This window comes from Melanotaenia boesemani, chromosome 19 (assembly GCF_017639745.1).
Source record: "Melanotaenia boesemani isolate fMelBoe1 chromosome 19, fMelBoe1.pri, whole genome shotgun sequence".
NCBI lineage: Eukaryota > Metazoa > Chordata > Actinopteri > Atheriniformes > Melanotaeniidae > Melanotaenia > Melanotaenia boesemani.
In genome coordinates, this window is record NC_055700.1 from 1,330,231 (window position 1) to 1,349,525 (window position 19,295).

The 19,295-nt window shown below is 45.7% G+C and overlaps 2 protein-coding genes across 3 annotated transcripts in view; both read left to right on the forward strand.

The window, feature by feature from the left end:
• Positions 1–18,565, forward strand: part of mef2ca (myocyte enhancer factor 2ca) — a 32,371-nt gene extending 13,806 nt beyond the window's left edge. The window contains exons 4-12 of one of the 2 annotated variants that reach the window (XM_041970049.1): positions 963–1,166; positions 11,477–11,620; positions 11,697–11,883; positions 14,916–14,960; positions 16,102–16,259; positions 16,347–16,370; positions 17,176–17,305; positions 17,389–17,512; positions 17,647–18,565. In XM_041970049.1, the coding sequence (XP_041825983.1) occupies positions 963–1,166; positions 11,477–11,620; positions 11,697–11,883; positions 14,916–14,960; positions 16,102–16,259; positions 16,347–16,370; positions 17,176–17,305; positions 17,389–17,512; positions 17,647–17,980 (1,350 nt within the window). In that variant the 3' untranslated portion in view covers positions 17,981–18,565. The remainder of the gene's footprint in view (positions 1–962; positions 1,167–11,476; positions 11,621–11,696; positions 11,884–14,915; positions 14,961–16,101; positions 16,260–16,346; positions 16,371–17,175; positions 17,306–17,388; positions 17,513–17,646) is intronic. The other variant, XM_041970050.1, reaches the window with a different exon arrangement.
• LOC121630036 (putative nuclease HARBI1) lies at positions 12,110–13,781 on the forward strand. Its single transcript, XM_041970068.1, has 2 exons — positions 12,110–12,250; positions 12,768–13,781. Exons 1-2 carry the CDS (start codon positions 12,212–12,214, stop codon positions 13,509–13,511), a joined length of 783 nt encoding a protein of 260 aa, XP_041826002.1. The 5' UTR covers positions 12,110–12,211; the 3' UTR covers positions 13,512–13,781.
• Positions 18,566–19,295: the final 730 nt, after the last annotated feature.

Sequence of the window (19,295 nt, forward strand, 5' to 3'; positions counted from 1 at the left end):
TCAGAAAATGTCCTTTATGTTAATAATTTCCCCCCTTTTTCAGGACAAGAGTAACTCTAAAAATGTGGAAAGTAATTGATAATATATAATATTAATGCTGAAAACAACAATAATAACAAAAAAGTTTTGAATTTTCATCGTTACGAAAAATAAATTTAACCCTTTTTATATCTTAAACAGTTCAGTTTACCTGGATGTCAGACTGTGGTCCTCCAGGGTGCTGCAGGTTTTACATGTTTCCAACTACAGATGTTTCATTATAAACTGCTGCTTTTAGGGTTTCCTAACTTCACCCCAAAAGAACAATAATAATAATAATTATTATAATTATTATTATTATTATTATATAGGGATATCTTTGGAACCTTGTCAGCTTTCATAAAAAGTTGGATTGACGTTGATACCAACGGTCAAGGTTTTATTTGAATTTGGTGCCAGGATTTGACTTGAAGGGTTAAAACCAGATTGATCGTAATGGTCTGGTTGTCGGCTTTCTGCGTGAATCGGCCGTCTTATACTGATTAGTTAACAGCTAGCTTACGCTGGCTAACGCTGGGAGGTGCTAGCTGAATCCACTTGCATAGCTAGGAGGAAAAAGTGAGAAAAACCACAAATAAGTCGCAAATATTTTGATTGACTTCTGTCATTTACACTGCAGAGCAAAGCTAAAACACCAACATGACCGAGAACAGTCCGGATGGCGGTGAGACTGCCCCCAGGTGGCAGCACAATGCAACAACATGCAGACACATGGTTGTGAAGCCCTGTCAAAAAACAGCTGATTGGTCGGAAGTGTTGACAGATAACTCCTTCAGATATCATAAAACAACAGTAATTTCTAGTTTAACGTTCATGGGTCCGGCCTCCAGTCCCAGAAACACGTTGTGTGTGATGAAGTTTGCAACTTCTTCAGTTCTACAAACAGGGTGAGTTCTTCATCTTCACCCTCCTCTTCCCTCCAGGTGACGTTCACCAAGCGTAAGTTTGGCCTGATGAAGAAGGCGTACGAGCTGAGCGTGCTGTGCGACTGCGAGATCGCCCTCATCATCTTCAACAGCACCAACAAGCTGTTCCAGTACGCCAGCACCGACATGGACAAAGTGCTGCTGAAGTACACCGAATACAACGAGCCGCACGAGAGCCGGACCAACGCCGACATCGTGGACGTAAGTCAAGCAGGCGCACGGGAACGGTAGAAACAACAGATTTATTCTGACCATTATAATCGCGGTTATTATCCTTCACATTTATTTATTTATCCTAATGCCAACATAAGAAAATAATATAAGGACGAAGTGAAGTTCCAGAAGAATCTCCCAGTTTGTCCCACTTTCCTTCACTTTGCGCCACAAGCTGCTGCTGCTGCCGGAGGGGAAACATGGCGGACGGACTTCCTGTCTCATGTCCTGCTTTCCAGGGTGAGACGTCCTCCACCAGCACACTGGCCTCATGTTTCATCCCATCAAGAGGATTTAATCAGTTAATGTGAAGGGAAAAACTCTTCCTCTGCCAGATTTTCCCATGAAACCTCGGACGCAGTAACACACGCGTGTTGTTTATCATCCTGAACTGATCACATGGTTCACACATGATCCCACATGGAAAGTCGGATGTTCAGGATCTTTATGGTTAATTAATCGTGACGTTTAATACTGAGATTATTATGAAATGGTGTAAATGGGACATCCCTGACCGGCCTTGCTGCTTTTATACCCAATCCTGGCACCCTCACCAGTTAAGCTACTGGTTGGAGAATCTTCCAGATCCAGGTTACTGGAAACTTTCTGAGTCTGTTAACAGTAAAAATGACTGAGCGGAGGAGTGGAAGGAAGGCCCAGAGGAGCACCTGGCTCGGTTCGTGAGCAGGATGAACTCTGATTGGCTGAAATCGCTGTCGTAGCGGCGCGTGAGAGAGAAAATGTGGTGAAGGTGGAAATCTGGGAATCTGGAAATATTCCAGCTCCGTCTGACAGGGTGAATCAAACTCCTGGATGCTGATCAGCTGTTTGGAGTCTGGAAGGTGTTGTCTGTTTCGGGAATGTGGATGAGACTTTCTCAGGAATGTTTCTGTGATTTTATCCACATCTCGTGACTCAAAAATACAACAATTTTATCATTTTTGTAGAATTTGTTCATCAAAACTGTTTTTTTTTTTACATCTTTGGGAAGTTCGTCACTGGTTGCTCCAGGTGTGACAGCGGTCGATCAGCTGATGTGTTTCAGCATCATTCAGGATTCAAACCAGACTTTCAGTTTCAGTCTCTGGCTGAAGCTCCGCCTGCGCGCTGGTGGGCGGAGGCTGGGTGGGCGGTGAGTCGGTGGAGCCCACCGGTGGGTGCATCTGAACCAGGCAGTTACCAACAGGGTGGGAGCTCTGCTGCAGCGAACGTCTTTGTTCAGGGAAAACTGTGCTGGCGGCGTTGCACCATCAAACCACGACTTATGTAAGAGCGTTAGAGAGCGCAGTGGAGAGGTGCTCGGCAGACACATGCGAACGCCGTGTGGACGCTCGCTAATCACTGCCAGGTCACATTTACGTCCAGGTGGGAGGACATGTCCTCCTGCTGTCTCACATCAACTCGCCATTGTTCAAATCTTTAATGTCCGTTTTTGTTTTTATTATTTTTTTTATGATCATTTTATAACAATTATAACTTTTTTAAAAGTTTGTATTCCTTCCAGACAAATAAAACAAAACAAAAAGCAGCTTCCTTCTGGGATGAAGTTTGTCCTTCCGGCTGGAAATCTGTGTGAACGGTGGCGTCCTGGTGCAGAGCTGCTGCTGCCGCTCTGCACCTGCGTGCACATGCAGCAAACAGGCTGCATGTTTGGTACCTGAACGCGCCACGCGGCCCACCGCATGGCCTCCCGGCCGCCCGTCTCCTGCTGGCTTACATGCGCCGTAATCCTCTGTAATCTCGTTGAGCTCGTTACTGTAATCTGTGCAGCACATCCACACAGTCTGGTTATTTACTGCAGCCACGTTAACCTCTGCACCACCTCCCAGCTCCATCCTCCTCCTTGCTGAGGAGGAGGAGGTTTGATCTGAGCTCAACAGTTAAGTTTGTAAAGAAGAGTTTAAAGCCTGCAACGTTCGGACTCATATTCCAGAAGAATCCGCTTTCCAGGTATGAACACATACCAGGAACTTTCTGCCGGACGATGTTGAGTCTAGTGGAGTCGACTGTACACAGAGCAGTATATACAAATATACATTAAAATATACAAACTACAAATACCAGCTCAGTAAACCCTGAACAGAGTAGCTGCAGTAGACGAGCAGTAGAACACGATGAGGTGCAACCGGGGCGCAGATAATCTGGGAAGAAGCTGTTCCGGTTCCTGTTAGTCCTTGTCTGCAGGGCTGTCCAGGGTAGAGTCCCAGTTCCAGATCCAGCTGTCCGGGGTAGAGTCCCAGTCCCAGATCCAGCTGTCCGGGGTAGAGTCCCAGACCCAGCTGTCCGGGGTAGAGTCCCAGTCCCAGATCCAGCTGTCCGGGGTAGAGTCCCAGTCCCAAATCCAGCTGTCCGGGGTAGAGTCCCAGACCCAGCTGTCCGGGATAGAGTCCCAGTCCCAGATCCAGCTGTCCAGGGTAGAGTCCCAGTCCCAGATCCAGCTGTCCGGGGTAGAGTCCCAGTCCCAGATCCAGTTGTCCGGGGTAGAGTCCCAGACCCAGCTGTCCGGGGTAGAGTCCCAGTCCCAGATCCAGCTGTCCAGGGTAGAGTCCCAGATCCAGACCCAGCTGTCCAGGGTAGAGTCCCAGTCCCAGATCCAGCTGTCCGGGGTAGAGTCCCAGACCCAGCTGTCCGGGATAGAGTCCCAGTCCCAGATCCAGCTGGCCAGGGTAGAGTCCCAGATCCAGATCCAGCTGGCCAGGGTAGAGTCCCAGATCCAGACCCAGCTGTCCGGGGTAGAGTCCCAGTCCCAGATCCAGCTGTCCGGGGTAGAGTCCCAGTCCCAGTTCCAGCTGGCCAGGGTAGAGTCCCAGATCCAGACCCAGCTGTCCGGGGTAGAGTCCCAGTCCCAGATCCAGCTGTCCGGGGTAGAGTCCCAGTCCCAGATCCAGCTGTCTGTGGAACAAAGAGCTGCCAAGTGTACAAAGTGTCTGTTGGTCCTGTTCAGAAGACGCCTGGGGGGACGGACGTTGGCTCGGTGGGAGCACGGTCGCGGCCGCCTTCCGCCATCTTAAACAGATCACGTCATGTTGATGATATCTGTGCGGCTCCACCGCTGGACAGTCATGCTGCTGTCAGAAAAGTGTAGAAGAAGAATGTGGAGGAAACAGAAATGCTCTGAGGGACCCGTCAGCACCTCGTGGGCCATAATTCAGATCCACGTAGATGAACGTTTTCTGGTTTTCATCTCCGTGGAGGCGATCACATGATCACTGTGGAGAATCTCTGTCAGGAGCAGGATGATGCTGGAAAAACGGTGCATCGTGTCTTTGTGTAAACATCATGTTTGAGTGTGAACTCAGGGGTGGAGAGCGTGTGGAAAACAATCTCCAGGAACAGTTCCCAGCTGTGGTCAGAGATATCTGTCCCAGACTGACATGAACAGACCTTAAAGACCAATAACGTCTTTAGTCGTGAGTTTCATCTAGTGGCGCCTCGTAATTCATGTTTACTGAATATTAATAACATGCTTGGATGTGATTAATTGGCATTATATCGTAGTTCCTACCAACCCTCAACATAGTCTTTTATTCTGTTCACATAAAACCTGTAAGACCAGTAAAAAGCCACGACAGTAGTCAACACTGTTTTCCTGAGTCATGCTGAGTCATCCGCCTGCTTATCCACATCTGTTCTTCAGGGGCTAACAGGCTGGTCCGGTTCCTGCTTTCATATGGATGTTAAAATTTAGCTCAGAGGCCAAAATGAAACCCAAGATTCCTGGTTTGATCTGCTGGTTTTAACATTGAAAGACTGAAGCTGGACACGGACTTTTGGTTCCAAACACAATCCTTTCAAATGAACCTTTATTTAACTGTAGAAACTTCTGGAACAACCACATTTTCATTTGACCGAGACATGAAGTGAAGCTTTGTCTGGGAACAGAGGCCCCCGGTGAGACAGTGATGTAGACTTGAGTGTCGTCGGGATAATTATGATCAGATATTTGGTTTGTTTCCATGATCTCAGCTGGTGGAAGGATGTAGACGACAGTGATGTGCGGTCAGGTGAGGCAGGTGAAGCAGTGCCTCACCTGTCAGGATAAAGAAAAAAACATACAATAAATATTAATATTTTCTACTGATCTGTGTTAAAAATGCATTTTCAGTTTGACTCTAACACGTTTTTGACAGTTTATTAAGTAAAAATGGCCAAATTTGAGTATTTCCTGATCAAATCCAGGGCAGAAACCCAGTGGAGGAACGAGCTGTGTCTCAGCTCTGACTGGACCGTCCAACACAAACTGGGTTCATGACACGTTTCCTGTTCCTCAGCATGTCGCCAACATGAACGTTACAGAAATATGTGTTTTACACCACGACTCTCTACAGTCTGTGTAATTATTTCATGTTTTTGTGGGAGAAATATTCCTGTTTATCCTACAATAAAGTGCAGAGAAAAGTCAGCGGTGAGGCAAACAGTACTCTGCCTCACCTCAAGGGGGCACACACACACACCAACACACACACACCAACACTCACACACCAACACACACACACCAACACGGTGTGTGTGTGTGTTGCCAGCGACAAATCCAGCAACTTTTTCAGTATTGGAGACTTTTGTAGACGGACGTATATAAAAGTAGTTTATTCTTCTCAGTGAGAAGATGGAGGATAGTGTGGGTGGAGGTTTGAGTGGGTGGAGGACAGTATGAGTGGAGGATAGTGTGGGTGGAGGACAGTATGAGTGGAGGTTTGAGTGGGTGGAGGTGTGAGTGGGTGGAGGACAGTATGAGTGGAGGTTTGAGTGGGTGGAGGACAGTATGGGTGGAGGTTTGAGTGGGTGGAGGACAGTATGAGTGGAGGATAGTGTGGGTGGAGGACAGTATGAGTGGAGGTTTGAGTGGGTGGAGGTGTGAGTGGGTGGAGGACAGTATGAGTGGAGGTTTGAGTGGGTGGAGGACAGTATGGGTGGAGGTGTGAGTGGGTGGAGGACAGTATGAGTGGAGGTTTGAGTGGGTGGAGGTGTGAGTGGGTGGAGGACAGTATGAGTGGAGGTTTGAGTGGGTGGAGGACAGTATGAGTGGAGGTTTGAGTGGGTGGAGGACAGTATGAGTGGAGGTTTGAGTGGGTGGAGGACAGTATGAGTGGAGGATAGTGTGGGTGGAGGACAGTATGAGTGGAGGTTTGAGTGGGTGGAGGTGTGAGTGGGTGGAGGACAGTATGAGTGGAGGTTTGAGTGGGTGGAGGACAGTATGGGTGGAGGTGTGAGTGGGTGGAGGACAGTATGAGTGGAGGTTTGAGTGGGTGGAGGACAGTATAGGTGGAGGTTTGAGTGGGTGGAGGACAGTATGAGTGTAGGATAGTGTGAGTGGAGGACAGTATGGGTGGAGGTGTGAGTGGGTGGAGAACAGTATGGGTGGAGGTTTGAGTGGGTGGAGGACAGTATGGGTGGAGGTGTGAGTGGGTGAAGGACAGTATGAGTGGAGGTTTGAGTGGGTGGAAGTTTGAGTGGGTGGAGGACAGTATGGGTGGAGGTGTGAGTGGGTGGAGGACAGTATGAGTGGAGGTTTGAGTGGGTGGAGGACAGTATGGGTGGAGGTGTGAGTGGGTGGAGGACAGTATGAGTGGAGGTTTGAGTGGGTGGAGGACAGTATGGGTGGAGGTGTGAGTGGGTGGAGGACAGTATGAGTGGAGGTTTGAGTGGGTGGAGGACAGTATGGGTGGAGGTGTGAGTGGGTGGAGGACAGTATGAGTGGAGGTTTGAGTGGGTGGAGGACAGTATGGGTGGAGGTGTGTGGGTGGAGGACAGTATAGAAGAGGCTTCATGCAGCAGCAGCAGCTGCATCCAGAGCAGGAGATGACCTCCTGCTTCATGACCAGGCTGAACATGAGACGTTCAAAGCTGCTGCAGGAGGATCTCGGCTGGCTCACCGTCAGATATTAACGTCTATTAATGAAGAGTGTGGAGGAAAACAAGTTAATAAAATACACCTAATAAAATTAAACTAGAATAAAAGAAAATATTAACCAAAGAATTTGTTTTATTTTTATTAGTTTTGCCTTTTTAAACATTTTTAGCTTGTTTTTTCGTCCATGTTTGCCGTTCCCATGACGTTCCTCTCCACAGCAGCTCCATGTACCAGGTTATTAATCACATTAGATGATGTCATTTAGCGATTTAGCGACTTTTAGGACGCCAGCAGCTTCTTTTCCCACTGAAGAGTTAGTAACAGAGGGAGTGTGAGTGTAAGAGGAATGCTGATATGAAGCATTAGCAGCTGCATGCTGTTGAATGAATATTGAAATAAGAAGCTCTTTTCAGGTCTTACTATGTAAATCAGAGCCTCATCAACCATGAACTTCACCGCACTTCGCTGGTAGACGGTGAACGACGGGGCCTTGGGGAACTCCACGTGTAGATTTATAGTTACTGATAGGAAATAATTCCTGTTTAAACCATTTCAGAAGTGGGACAGAGGTTTCCATCCAGTTTTCCAGTTGATCTAACAGGATAGTCTGGCAGGCGGAGTCGGAAGCATCACGAAGTTCCAACAGAACCAGCACCAAACTTCTTCCTCTGTGTTGACATGAATGTTGTTTTAGACTTTTACGACAGAAGGCCGTCCTGTTAACTCCCTCTAAATTTATTGATTTGCTCAACAACAACCATCCAGGAACTCGTAGGAGACGTTTGCTGCCTGGTCTGACGGGCTGTTGTGGACTCAGACTGGTTCTGATGCAGGCCTGTAGGAGCTGGTCGGGTTAAAGTGTTGGTTCTGGATGACATCCACTCTCCCAGCAGATGAATATCTGCCAGGCAGGAATGCTGCAGAAGAGAGGCTCCTTTGTTTTGGTTCATCTCTTGGGTTCTCATGCGGCTGCTTGGCATGAGCCCATGTGTGTGTGAACAGGCTGCAGGCCAGATAACTATCAGCTTATTGTTTTCTCTGCGTTTAGCCTGGGAACCTTGGTCTATTTTTAAATCCGAGGAGTTCTGCATTCCTGCCTGCTGCTCGGTTAACCTTCCTCTGCTTCAGCCTGCAGCGCTGCTGTGTGTTTGGCTTCTCGCTGTCTTCAGATTAGAAACAGATGAAGCTGACGTTAGCACACACACTGGCAGGGTCCGTCCCGTTCCTTTGTGTTGGCTCAGATCCCTCCCTGCTAAATGTCTGGAAACCGGTAGTGGTCTAAAAATAACCCAGAACAGGGCTAAGAATAGACTTGACGGGCTGAGAGTGTGACTGTGGTTTGCTGTGAATGACTGAGAGTGTGTGAGCCATGGGAGGAAAATAAAGGAAGACAAGCGAATTCAGCCTGAGTCTTAGTTTCCCACAACCACCTCCTCGTCCTCGTCCTCCTTCCTTTTTCCTTTTCTGACCACCACAGTTTGTACCAGCACCGAATAGAAAATAAAAACGTCCTGATCCACTCCTCACGACTTCTTCTTCTCTTGGTGTAATCTTTTGTTCCTAATCAATAGTTCTGTAGCTTTCTGAAGGCCTTCCTAAGTTTTTCTTTGGACATTTTCTCTTTTTTCCCCGATTCCTGGTACCTGAACTTTGACCTATGGACCATTCAGGCATAGAAAAGGCTTTTAAGCTAACATAGTAGCTAACTTAATTTAGCTAGCTTAATTTCCAGGTTAATATCATACCTAGCATAGTCATATTTAGACTAAAATAGCAGCTGTATGTTTTTATAATAAAATAGGAACAACACATTGAACTAGGCTAACACTGCTGCTAATGTTATCTTTATAAGACTAGCATATTTTGGCTAAAAAAAGTGCTAAAGTGATAATATTACATTGTTTGGGCTAATATAATCATGTTAAGGCTAATGTGAGTTTAATGTTTTTTATTTTGTAAGTTACTTTACTCTGAGCCATTAATCATTTAGGCTGAAAAGTAGGGGCTCCAAAGCTAACATGGAAGCTAACATTTTCTTGTTGAGGTTAAAGTTACCTTTGCTGTAACGTAGCAGCTAATGCTGATATATCATGTTATCTTAATGTTGCCGCTAAATAACACTGATAAAGCGAATCACAGCTGATGTGTGTGTACTAGCTAATATTTCCATGTTTATGTTAACGTCACAGCAAACGCTGGCTTACAAAGATGCTTTGTCTAAAATGGTAGCTATGTAGGCTAAAGTCTAAACAACACACTGATCTTGTCCAGGCGTAGACTGGACCCAGACCGGAGGCCGGATCGGTCTAACTGGACCCAGACTGGCGGCCGGATCGGTCTCACTGGACCCAGACCGGAGGCCGGTTTAAAAATATCTCTGGAGCTTTTTCAGCTGGATTGAAGCTCATTTTAGGAAATTCTGAGGGAAGTTTTTAGAAACAGAAGTAAACCTGCGGCCGAGCTGTGGGATGCTGGAAAAGCTGCGTGGCAGGTTTCCCAGCACACGTGTGCACTGGAAGCATGATCGGAGGAGGAAGAGCAGGATATGTATGCTAGGTCTGCCTTAGAGAGGCTAACAAGAGAAAACTGATGGTGTCTGCGTCACTGCGAAGCTCCACTCGTTATGAAGAGTCGGGAAAGTTGGGAACATCGGCAGCCGGAGTCGGATTCATGTTTTAATGACGCGTCCAAACAGACGGTGAGGGAGGATGGGAATGACATGCAGCTCAGGAACAAAAATAGCCTTTTAGGGTCATCCAATCAGGAGGAGCACTGGGATTGGTCTGCCTCACCCTCCTCCTCCTCACCCTTCCCTGCCTCTGAAGGACTACAGGTGGACATGACTGGGATGACTGGGATGACTGGGATGACTGGGATGGCTCTAACCCGGCAGCAGTGACAGAGCAGACTGATGGGCTATGAAACAGGCCGACGAGAGCCAGACCGCAGACTGGACCGCACACACATCTTCATCAAGACATGCGGTGTGGATGGGTGTGTGCTTTTGAAGTTGAAGTGGTCCAGGTCCTGGTCCTGGCTTTGCCTCTGGCTCTAACTGTGGTCCTGGTCCTGGCTTTGCCTCAGACTCTGCTTTTGGTCTGATAGTGGGCAGTTGGCGCCCTCTGGTGGTCAGGGTTTTATGTAGCAAGACTGATGGACCTTTTCTTGGAGGTCCTCGTTCTTGTTTAGAGAAAAGTTCTCTTAAACCTTCCATCTTCTTCCTCCTAGGATCTATCCATCCACCCACCCACACACACACACACACACACACACATATAAATAAAATTAAAAAATTAATCTAGTTAATTATCAGCTTAGTGATTAGTAATCTCCATGAATCACATTTTATCTCAGAAGATTTGCCCCAAAAGCATTTTATAATTTAAATGGGTTTTAGTGGACGACTGATTTAAATGGAGATCTTAATACTGTAGCTGTAGTGATGTAGTCTGGAGCAGCCCAGCTCCAGCTGACATCGGTAACCAGGGCGGATCAGCCAGGTCGACTTGGTGTGTTTCGTTTTCTGTCCTAACATCTGCTGCTCTGGTTGCTGCTGTGGCGCTTTCTGTCGGGGGCGGGGCCTGCAGCAGGAAGAGGAAGCACATGCTTTGACGTCTCCAGAAGTCCCCATTAAAAGAAGAAGAAGTCTCTAGATTTGTTGTTTAATAGTTGCTAGAAGGGTCTGAACTCGCTAGGTTTAGCACCAAAGTTGCTACGTTGTTAGCCGAGTCTAATTGGTGTACCAGGAAGTTGTACAATGACAAATGTTCTGCTTTGTTTGGAATTCAAACTGCGATGAAATGCGTTCATTTTATAATTAATTGTAAGGATTTTAATCATTCGAATCACACATCGTTTTCTGTTAAAGAGTTTTTTATTGTTATTTTTTGAAAGACGTGTCTTCATGTCATCACCAGGCCAGCCTTATTATTTGATGGGTAAAGTTTCATACCCAGGCTGGACTGTGGCGTGGTGGCTAGCATCACGGCCTCACAGCAAGTTGGAGCCTTGGTTCGGTCGGGGTTCGAACAGCCGTCTCTCTGTCTGGAATATTCTCCCCGTGTCTGCGTGTAGGGATGGGAATCGAAAACCGGTTCTAGTAGTGACCCAGTTCCCAGTAGTTCAGTTCCTTGGAAATATTAGTCTGCCTGATTGAGCTTATCGGTCCCACATCGCGTGGTGACGTTGTGTACACGCTCCATGTTTTGGCTGAGAACAGAAGCGCTCCACAGTATGGACAAAAACAGGACACCAGCTGCCCTCGTGCAGAGCTTTGATCACACACAGCCCGTTTACCTGACCACGTCCTGCTTGGTGGATCTGATCTCCACCCGGTCTGAGAGCGTGTTCTCCACAGCTGGAGTCCTGAAAGTCTCGTATCCTCCTGAAAAGGTGCTCATTTTTCCGTTTGTTTGTTTTTTCACTTTGTGTGTTTGCTTGTGGACAGACGCTGCGGAAGAAGGGCTTGAACGGCTGCGACAGCCCCGACATCGAGGCCGACGACTCTGCCGGCCAGAGCCCAGAGTCAGACGAGAAGTACCGGAAGATCAACGAAGACCTGGACCTGATGATCAGCAGACAGAGGATCTGTGTACGTCCGGCCTGATGCCTTCACAGCCTCACCTCATCAATAAGCTGATCAATAATTCCCTTCTCCTCTTCATCAGCAGGGTCTTCCTCCCTCCAGCTACGACATGGGGGTCGCAGTTCCGGGGAGCAACCCTGGCGGGCTGCTGTACTCCCATCAGGGGATGGGGGGCGCTCTGGGAAACCACAACCTGCTGCCCATCTCCCACCCCTCCCTGCAGAGGAACAGCATGTCGCCTCCGAGACCCCCCAGCACCGGAAGCACCGGTTAGTCCGAGACCCCGACATGGAGCTGAAGAAAGAAAAAACACAGGCTGTGTCCGAATGTGAACCCTACTCCCTAACCCCTCGCTTACTACATAGGACTGCACTACATAGTGCACTCGTTCTCTCAGCGATTCGGACACGAAGCTCCCTATTTTTTCTTCACCGGAAACCACGTGACTACCGCTGTCACCAAAGCAACCACAACCCACGTGATTCGATGCAGTATTTTCCATCGGAGAAATGGCACAAGTTTTAAATATCTTCTTATTAATGCTAATTCAGATTTTAATAGTCCAAATAAGTAAAAAAACGGCAGAGAAGACGAGTGATGAGGAGAATGGCACCTGTTGCGTTAGCAAGACACCACGTAAGTAAATAGTTGTATTTTTTTTGTATCCTGTTTATCACATTCAGACAACGCCATCTTCTGGGCAAAGTTAAATGTACTGTTGGTCCTCATCTCAAATTAAAAGCTGCTGTTACAGCTAGTTTTATGGGAGATCAGTCTCCTTTCTCTATAGAGAACACTGAAGGTCTTTATGTAGACCAAGAACAGGCCTCAACTCCAGCTTATATCACATCTTAGTTATACATGTTATAACTTGAATGTACACTGGAGTTAAACTAAGAATAAATTGAGACACTAAATAAAATGACTATTTACATAGAATGAACTTTATTGGTTAAAAGAACACCACATTGGAAATTAACCAACAGAATAACATGTTTAACAACAAACAACACTGAGCTCCTTCAAACATTTAATTTTAAGTAGTTACATTACTTGGAAAGTTGTTTTTTTTTTTTTTTTTTTTCATTTAAGTCTTTTGTTTTATTTTTTTTTAAGTGTTTCACACAACCTCACAAAGTTTTATTTCTTTTAGGGACCACCACTTTACTGCCAGGTGAATAAAAACGTCCCCCTCCTGACCATGTATTTTGATGGTCACTCTGACCTCCACCCTGACCTCCGCCTGAACCGAGACGCCATCTCGGGTCTGATTGGGCAGCTTTTGGCCACAGATCACCATGGCTGGGGGAAACACCTGGACACGCTGGTGTTTCTCTTCTGGCTGGCAAGCGGCACATCATACCGTGTTGTGGCCCGGGCCTTTGACATGCCCAAGGCCACGGTCTGCGACGTTGTCCACAGGGTTGCGGAGACCATACTGGCTCTGCGCAGAAGGGTCATCAACTTTCCCTCTTTGGATGGACTGGCAGAGTTTTCAGCTGGTTTCCAGAAGCTTGGTGGATCTGCAGCATTTAGGAAGGTGGTGGGAAGCATTGATGGCTGCCACGTCAGGATCAAGCCCCCTGGTGAGAATGCAGAATGTTATTTTAACAGGAAGCTTTTTCATTCCATTCAGTTCCAGGCAGTGTGCGACCATAGAGGCAGATTTCTGGACATTTTTGTTGGATATCCAGGATCAGTACATGATTCCCGTGTACTAAAAAACAGCCCCTTGTACACCCAACATCTTTACCCACCGAACGGCTTCATCATCATCGGCGATGGTGGATATCCGTGCCTGTCACAGCCCATCACCCTCCTTACTCCTGACAGGGAGCCTGTAAGGAGTCCCGTTGAAGCCGGTATAATCGACACCACTCCAGGGCACGAGCTGTAATAGAGAGAGCATTTGGTGTTTTGAAAAGCAGGTTTTTTCTTGTTTTATTCCTTTGTCTTGTTTTGTTCTGAAGTCAAACAGCAAATTAAATATGTAAAAAACATTTCAAAAGAGACAAGTGTAAATAGTTTCAGTAGAATAAGTGTGTTCCTATAAATATGCCTTTAAAAATGTAACTATAATTGAAATATCCCCTGTTATAAGTTATGTATAAGTTTATTGTTTGAGTTTCTATTTTTATTTTAAATAAAAAGAACTCATCATTAAATGTTCCAACATTTTATTTATTTTCTCAACTAATTTTTCTAATAGAGACAAAGATCTCTCCTCCCTTTCCTCTTCCTTTTTCTCCCTTTCCTCTTCTCTCTTTTCTCTCTCTTCTTTTCGCTCAGCCCCAGTTTCTGCAGCACAGCCCTTAAACCACAAACCACACACAGTATTAAATAATAGCAGCAGCAGTAGTTTTACTTACATTAAATAAAAATAATAAGCTTACTCCCAGCTGGCAGCTGAAGCAAACCTCCTCCCATTAAAGAGGTGGTCCTCCACCACACGGAGGCGGACCAGCCTCTCCACATCCTCATCCGTCCCTAAAAAGACAAAAAACGGCATATATCATATACTACAACATAACCTAAACATGTACCCAACTTATTTTCTGATAAGCAGTTAATTAATAATTAGTGTTAGAAGATGTCATGAACATCGCTGAGCAGATACATGGAAAGCTAACAGAAGATGAATGCGATCGTTGACTATCCTCAATTTATTTATATATATATACATGGTCACAATGACCAAAAACCTTCACATCACAAGTTGTTTTTTTATTTCAATGCATTAACAACACTCAATTATTGAATATGATTAATAAAATACCTACATTTATAGGTCATTTCGCGCCGCTCGTTTTTTTCGCCTCCTTGCGCCATGTTGAGCTTCTGCCCGCAATGCATTGTGGACTATATTAGCCCGTCTAGTGACCATCGATGGTCACTACTTTTCAAGATGCATTGTGGGTAATTTTGAGTGCCCTACTTTTTTCGTTCTGGACATTCTGACACCCCTACAAAATGGCGTGTTCCCTATAGGCACTATGTAGGGAGTAGGGCGCACATTCGGACACAGCCACAGTGAAGTCCAGTTTGTGACGGTGTTGCCTTCACTGTCACATGGAGAAAAAAAAGAAAATTGGTTTTCAGAGATGTAATAATAAAAAACTCTTAATAGATCATATATATATATATATATACACATACATATATATATACATATATATATGTATGTGTGTATATATATGTGTGTGTGTGTGTATGTATGTATATATATACAGTATATATATATATATATATGAAATATACTATGAATAATGTGTATTATCTGTTCTTGTGTTCGGGTCGGTAGGACTGATGGGTTCGGAGCTGACGAGCACCGTCGTCTCCAGTGTGGGTGAGAAACATCTTCTCCATCAGTCTCTGTCTCCGCTGCTCTGATTGGTTAAGCAAACGTGTTTCATGGTGATGTCACTGAGTAAAGGAGGAAAATCCTGGTCTTTATTTATCAGCCGCTCATGGAACGAGTTTTAGACTCTGTCAAACAAATTAAATGTAAAACATTTGTAGGCGCAGAAAAATCTGTGGATATAAGTCGTGTGGAGGCAGGTCAGCTGATTTAAATCATACATGATCTACATCACATTACATCCCACATGCTTTACATTCAGAAACGTCTGAATGTTAGGTGAAAACACCAGCATCCTTCCCAGCATCCTTCCCAGAATCCTTCCCAGCTTAGTTCCCAGATTCGTTCCCAGCTTAGTTCCCAGAATCCTTCCCAGCATCGTTCCCAAAATCCTTCCCAGCATCGTTCCCAGAATCCTTCCCAGCTTAGTTCCCAGATTCGTTCCCAGCTTAGTTCCCAGAATCCTTCCCAGCATCGTTCCCAGAATCCTTCCCAGCTTAGTTCCCAGAATCCTTCCCAGCTTAGTTCCCAGAATCCTTTCCAGCATCATTCCCAGCATCGTTCCCAGCATCGTTCCCAGCATCGTTCCCAGCATGGCTGGTGTGCTGCAGCTCAGTGAGGATCGGGAAGAATCCAACCATGTTTTGTTCATGTCATTTAACAAAATCCCAGCTGGAATTTCAGCGGAATTCTGCCTTCCCGATCCCAGCAGACTTCTACCAGGATCATCTTCTCTCCGGTTTCTCCCAGTCTAGCACCTTCTCATTAATTGTTATTTTTCTATTATTTCTTTATTGTTTTCATGTTGAATATTTAATCGTATTTAATTCCCTCATTTTTTTTACTGTATTTATTTTGTTTTGGTCTCGTAAATAAATTTAGGTGCTCAGGTGTTAGCTCCAACCAGGATTCAGTTTTAGGTGCTGGAGACTCCTCACAGTTTCCTTTCTGTAAAACCAGTAAAATCCAGCTTATGCTGGAACTAAAGGAGCAGAGCTTTTTACTTTTTTATTTTTTTTTTTTAATGAAATTCCTTCATTTCTTTATTTCTAAAATCAGTTTAAAAAAATCAGGTGAACTCAGGTGGACAGAAAGACTTGGTCCAGTAATGCTGCATGGTCTCTTCCAGGGAACGGCGGCTACAGCTCCCACTGCTCCTCCCCCGGACTCATGTCTCCGGGGAAAAACGTGCAGGACAAGAGTCCTCCCTCCATGAGCACGAGCCGGAAAGCCGAGCTCCGGACGCTGATGCCGCCCTCCAACAAGTGCACCAACATGCCGACTGTTGTGAGTCTCTGTTTCATCCCTCTTTCTCTGCATGAGTCCGTTTCTGTGTCCAGACTAATTTTAGTTTGTGTTTAATGCCGCCTGCAGTGTGAGGACTTTGACCTGATGTTGGTAAGTACTTCTCAGGTTTCTCAGCTGCAGGACATCATGAGACAAAAGGCTGTTCTTCAACACATCTCTATGATCAGTTTGTTGCTGTTTAGTGGATTTAATGAAGTTTTCTGTCACAGCTAGAAGAAAAAAACTGCTTAAAATGATTAGAGTCTAAAAAGACTAGTTTGCAGAACATCCAATAACCTCTCCAGGTGAGGGTGCCACAACTGGATATAAAAGCAGCATCCTCCAAAAGGTGCAGGACCAGAATGCACCTTCTTCTGCTCTTGTGGCAGCACCATGACGACCAAACGTGCTTGTAAAATGTTTGAGAAAAATTCTGTAGGATCAGAAAAGAGGTTAAACTTTTGTCGTCATGGTGTTAGTTATACTGCATAATAATAATAGTGATAATAATAATGATAATGATAATAATAATAATAATGATAATAATAATAATAATAATAATGATAATAATAATAATAATTAGTATTATTAGTATTATTATAAGGCTAAACTCTGCCCCCTGCTGGCAGAAAGTGGTATTGTTCTTTTTTCATTAATGGTTAAATATTAGTTATTATTAAAAAAAATTTGGGTTGTTTGTAATCAGAAATCAGCTGATATATGATGGTTCACAGCTGTTTGGGTTTACAGATACGTCACTGATCAATAGAAACTGTTTGAAATATATTGATTAAAAACAGACTATGATCAGAAGCTCATCACAGCTTCATGTCACGGCTGGTGGGTGTTCGGTCTTTCTGAACATGGATAATTTTTTGGCTTCCTCGGCTGATCGGGCCTTTGGTTTTTCTTCTAGAACCAGAGGATAAACCACTCCCAGATGGCCCAGACTCTGTCCACCCCGGCCGTCTCCATCGCCGCTCCTGCTCTTCCTGGTCAGGGGATGGCCGGATATCCATCAGCACTCTCCTCCTCATACGGCACAGGTGAGTCCAGGTAAACGGTTCTGCTCGGCTGAACGCCGCCTGCCGGACTCTGACGGTGAGAACGGTGGTCTTTGTCTCCTCAGAGTTCTCCCTCGGCAGCGACCTGCCGTCTCTGTCTGGGTTCGGAGGTTCTGGTCTGGGATCGGTGGCGAGCTGGCAGCAGCAGCAGATCCAGAACCTCCAGCATTCGGCACTTGGTCACATGGGGTGAGTTTGAGGATCTGGTTCTGTAGCAGAACGGGTTGACCATTAAACGAACCGGTTCCAGACAGCCAACCAGTCTGAACGTGGTCTGAACTGAACCGGTTCTGAATCTGCTTCCTGTCTTTCTGTACTTCCAGGAACTTGTGCCAGAACTCCAACCTGAACCTCCAGTCGGCCCATCAGAACCTCTACATCAAGTGCGAGCCGGCATCCCCTCCCAGAGACCGGAGCATGGCCATGGTCGGCACCATGACCCAGGCCGGGTACGCCGTCACCAGCCAGGGTCCTCCTGAATCAGACCGTTCCCCCGGTGACAGTGCATCCAGCTGTGGGAGCTCGTACGAAGGCAGCGAGGAGCGTGAGGATCACCACGGCAACGACTGCTTCCTGTTCCAACACCTGCCGGGTCAGGAGGAGCGCCACAGCCCATCGGTGAAGCGGATGAGGCTGTCAGAGGGGTGGGCGTCATGATGGGGGCGGTCCGAGAGGAGGAGGGCGGAGTAACCTTACCTTCTAGTATTATCATATTCTTCTGTACTGAGCGTGCTTTACGTGTAACGGTAACATGTACACGAGGGAGGCGTTGCTATGGAGACAGGGATGCTCAGCTGATTTCACAACATGGAAGAAAATCCAAACCTCCTCACAGGTCCGCATCATGAACTGGGAATCAAAAGATTCTCCAGACTGAACCAGTTCATACAAAACCAACCCAGTAGATCAGAGCCAGTCCAACTCCGGATGTTCCGGACTCCCGAGGTCCTGGATAAACCGGTTCAGGATGAAAACTGGAAATGTTTTAAACCTCAGATTTTATCAGGTCACATTTAAAGTTCCCACCAAACGGCTGCAGAGACAGTTACCTGCAGGAACACTCAGCCATGTTTACACGTTAACACGTTGACATGTTTACACGTTAACATGTTGACATGTTTACACGTTTACACGTTAACATGTTGACATGTTTACACGTTAACATGTTGACATGTTTACACGTTAAAATGTTGACATGTTTACACGTTAACACGTTTACATGTTTACACGTTAAAATGTTGACATGTTGACATGTTTACACGTTAACATGTTGACATGTTTACACGTTAAAATGTTGACATGTTTACACGTTAACACGTTTACATGTTTACACGTTAAAATGTTGACATGTTTACACGTTGACATCTTTACATGTTAACATGTTGACATGTTTACACGTTAACACATTGACATGTTTACACGTTAAAATGTTGACATGTTTACATGTTAACACGTTTACATGTTTACACGTTAAAATGTTGACATGTTTACACGTTGACATCTTTACACGTTAACATGTTGACATGTTTACACGTTGACATCTTTACACGTTAACATGTTGACATGTTTACACGTTGACATCTTTACACGTTAACATGTTGACATGTTTACACGTTAACACATTGACATGTTTACACGTTAAAATGTTGACATGTTTACACGTTGACATCTTTACACGTTAACATGTTGACATGTTTACACGTTAACACATTGACATGTTTACACGTTAAAATGTTGACATGTTTACACGTTAACATGTTTATACCTGAACTGTTCACGTGAGCCTGAACACGTTCTGAATATTGGTAACCATGGAAACATGGCTGGTGAGATGATCATTGGTTATCCCTGACTGGTCCAGTGCAGGGTCACAGGGGTGGAGCTTATTAGTCTAGGTGAGGGCCCGGAGAGGTCTCCAGGTGAGGACCTGGACAGGTTTGCAGGTTAGGACCTGGACAGGTCTGAAGGGTCT

Excerpts from the sequence above, each read along its gene's own strand:
- LOC121630036 (XM_041970068.1), top strand. The coding sequence starts at position 12,212 with ATGAGGAGAATGGCACCTGTTGCGTTAGCAAGACACCAC. Across the intron at positions 12,251-12,767 it reads TTGCGTTAGCAAGACACCAC|GGACCACCACTTTACTGCCA; the intron begins GTAAGTAAATAG and ends TATTTCTTTTAG.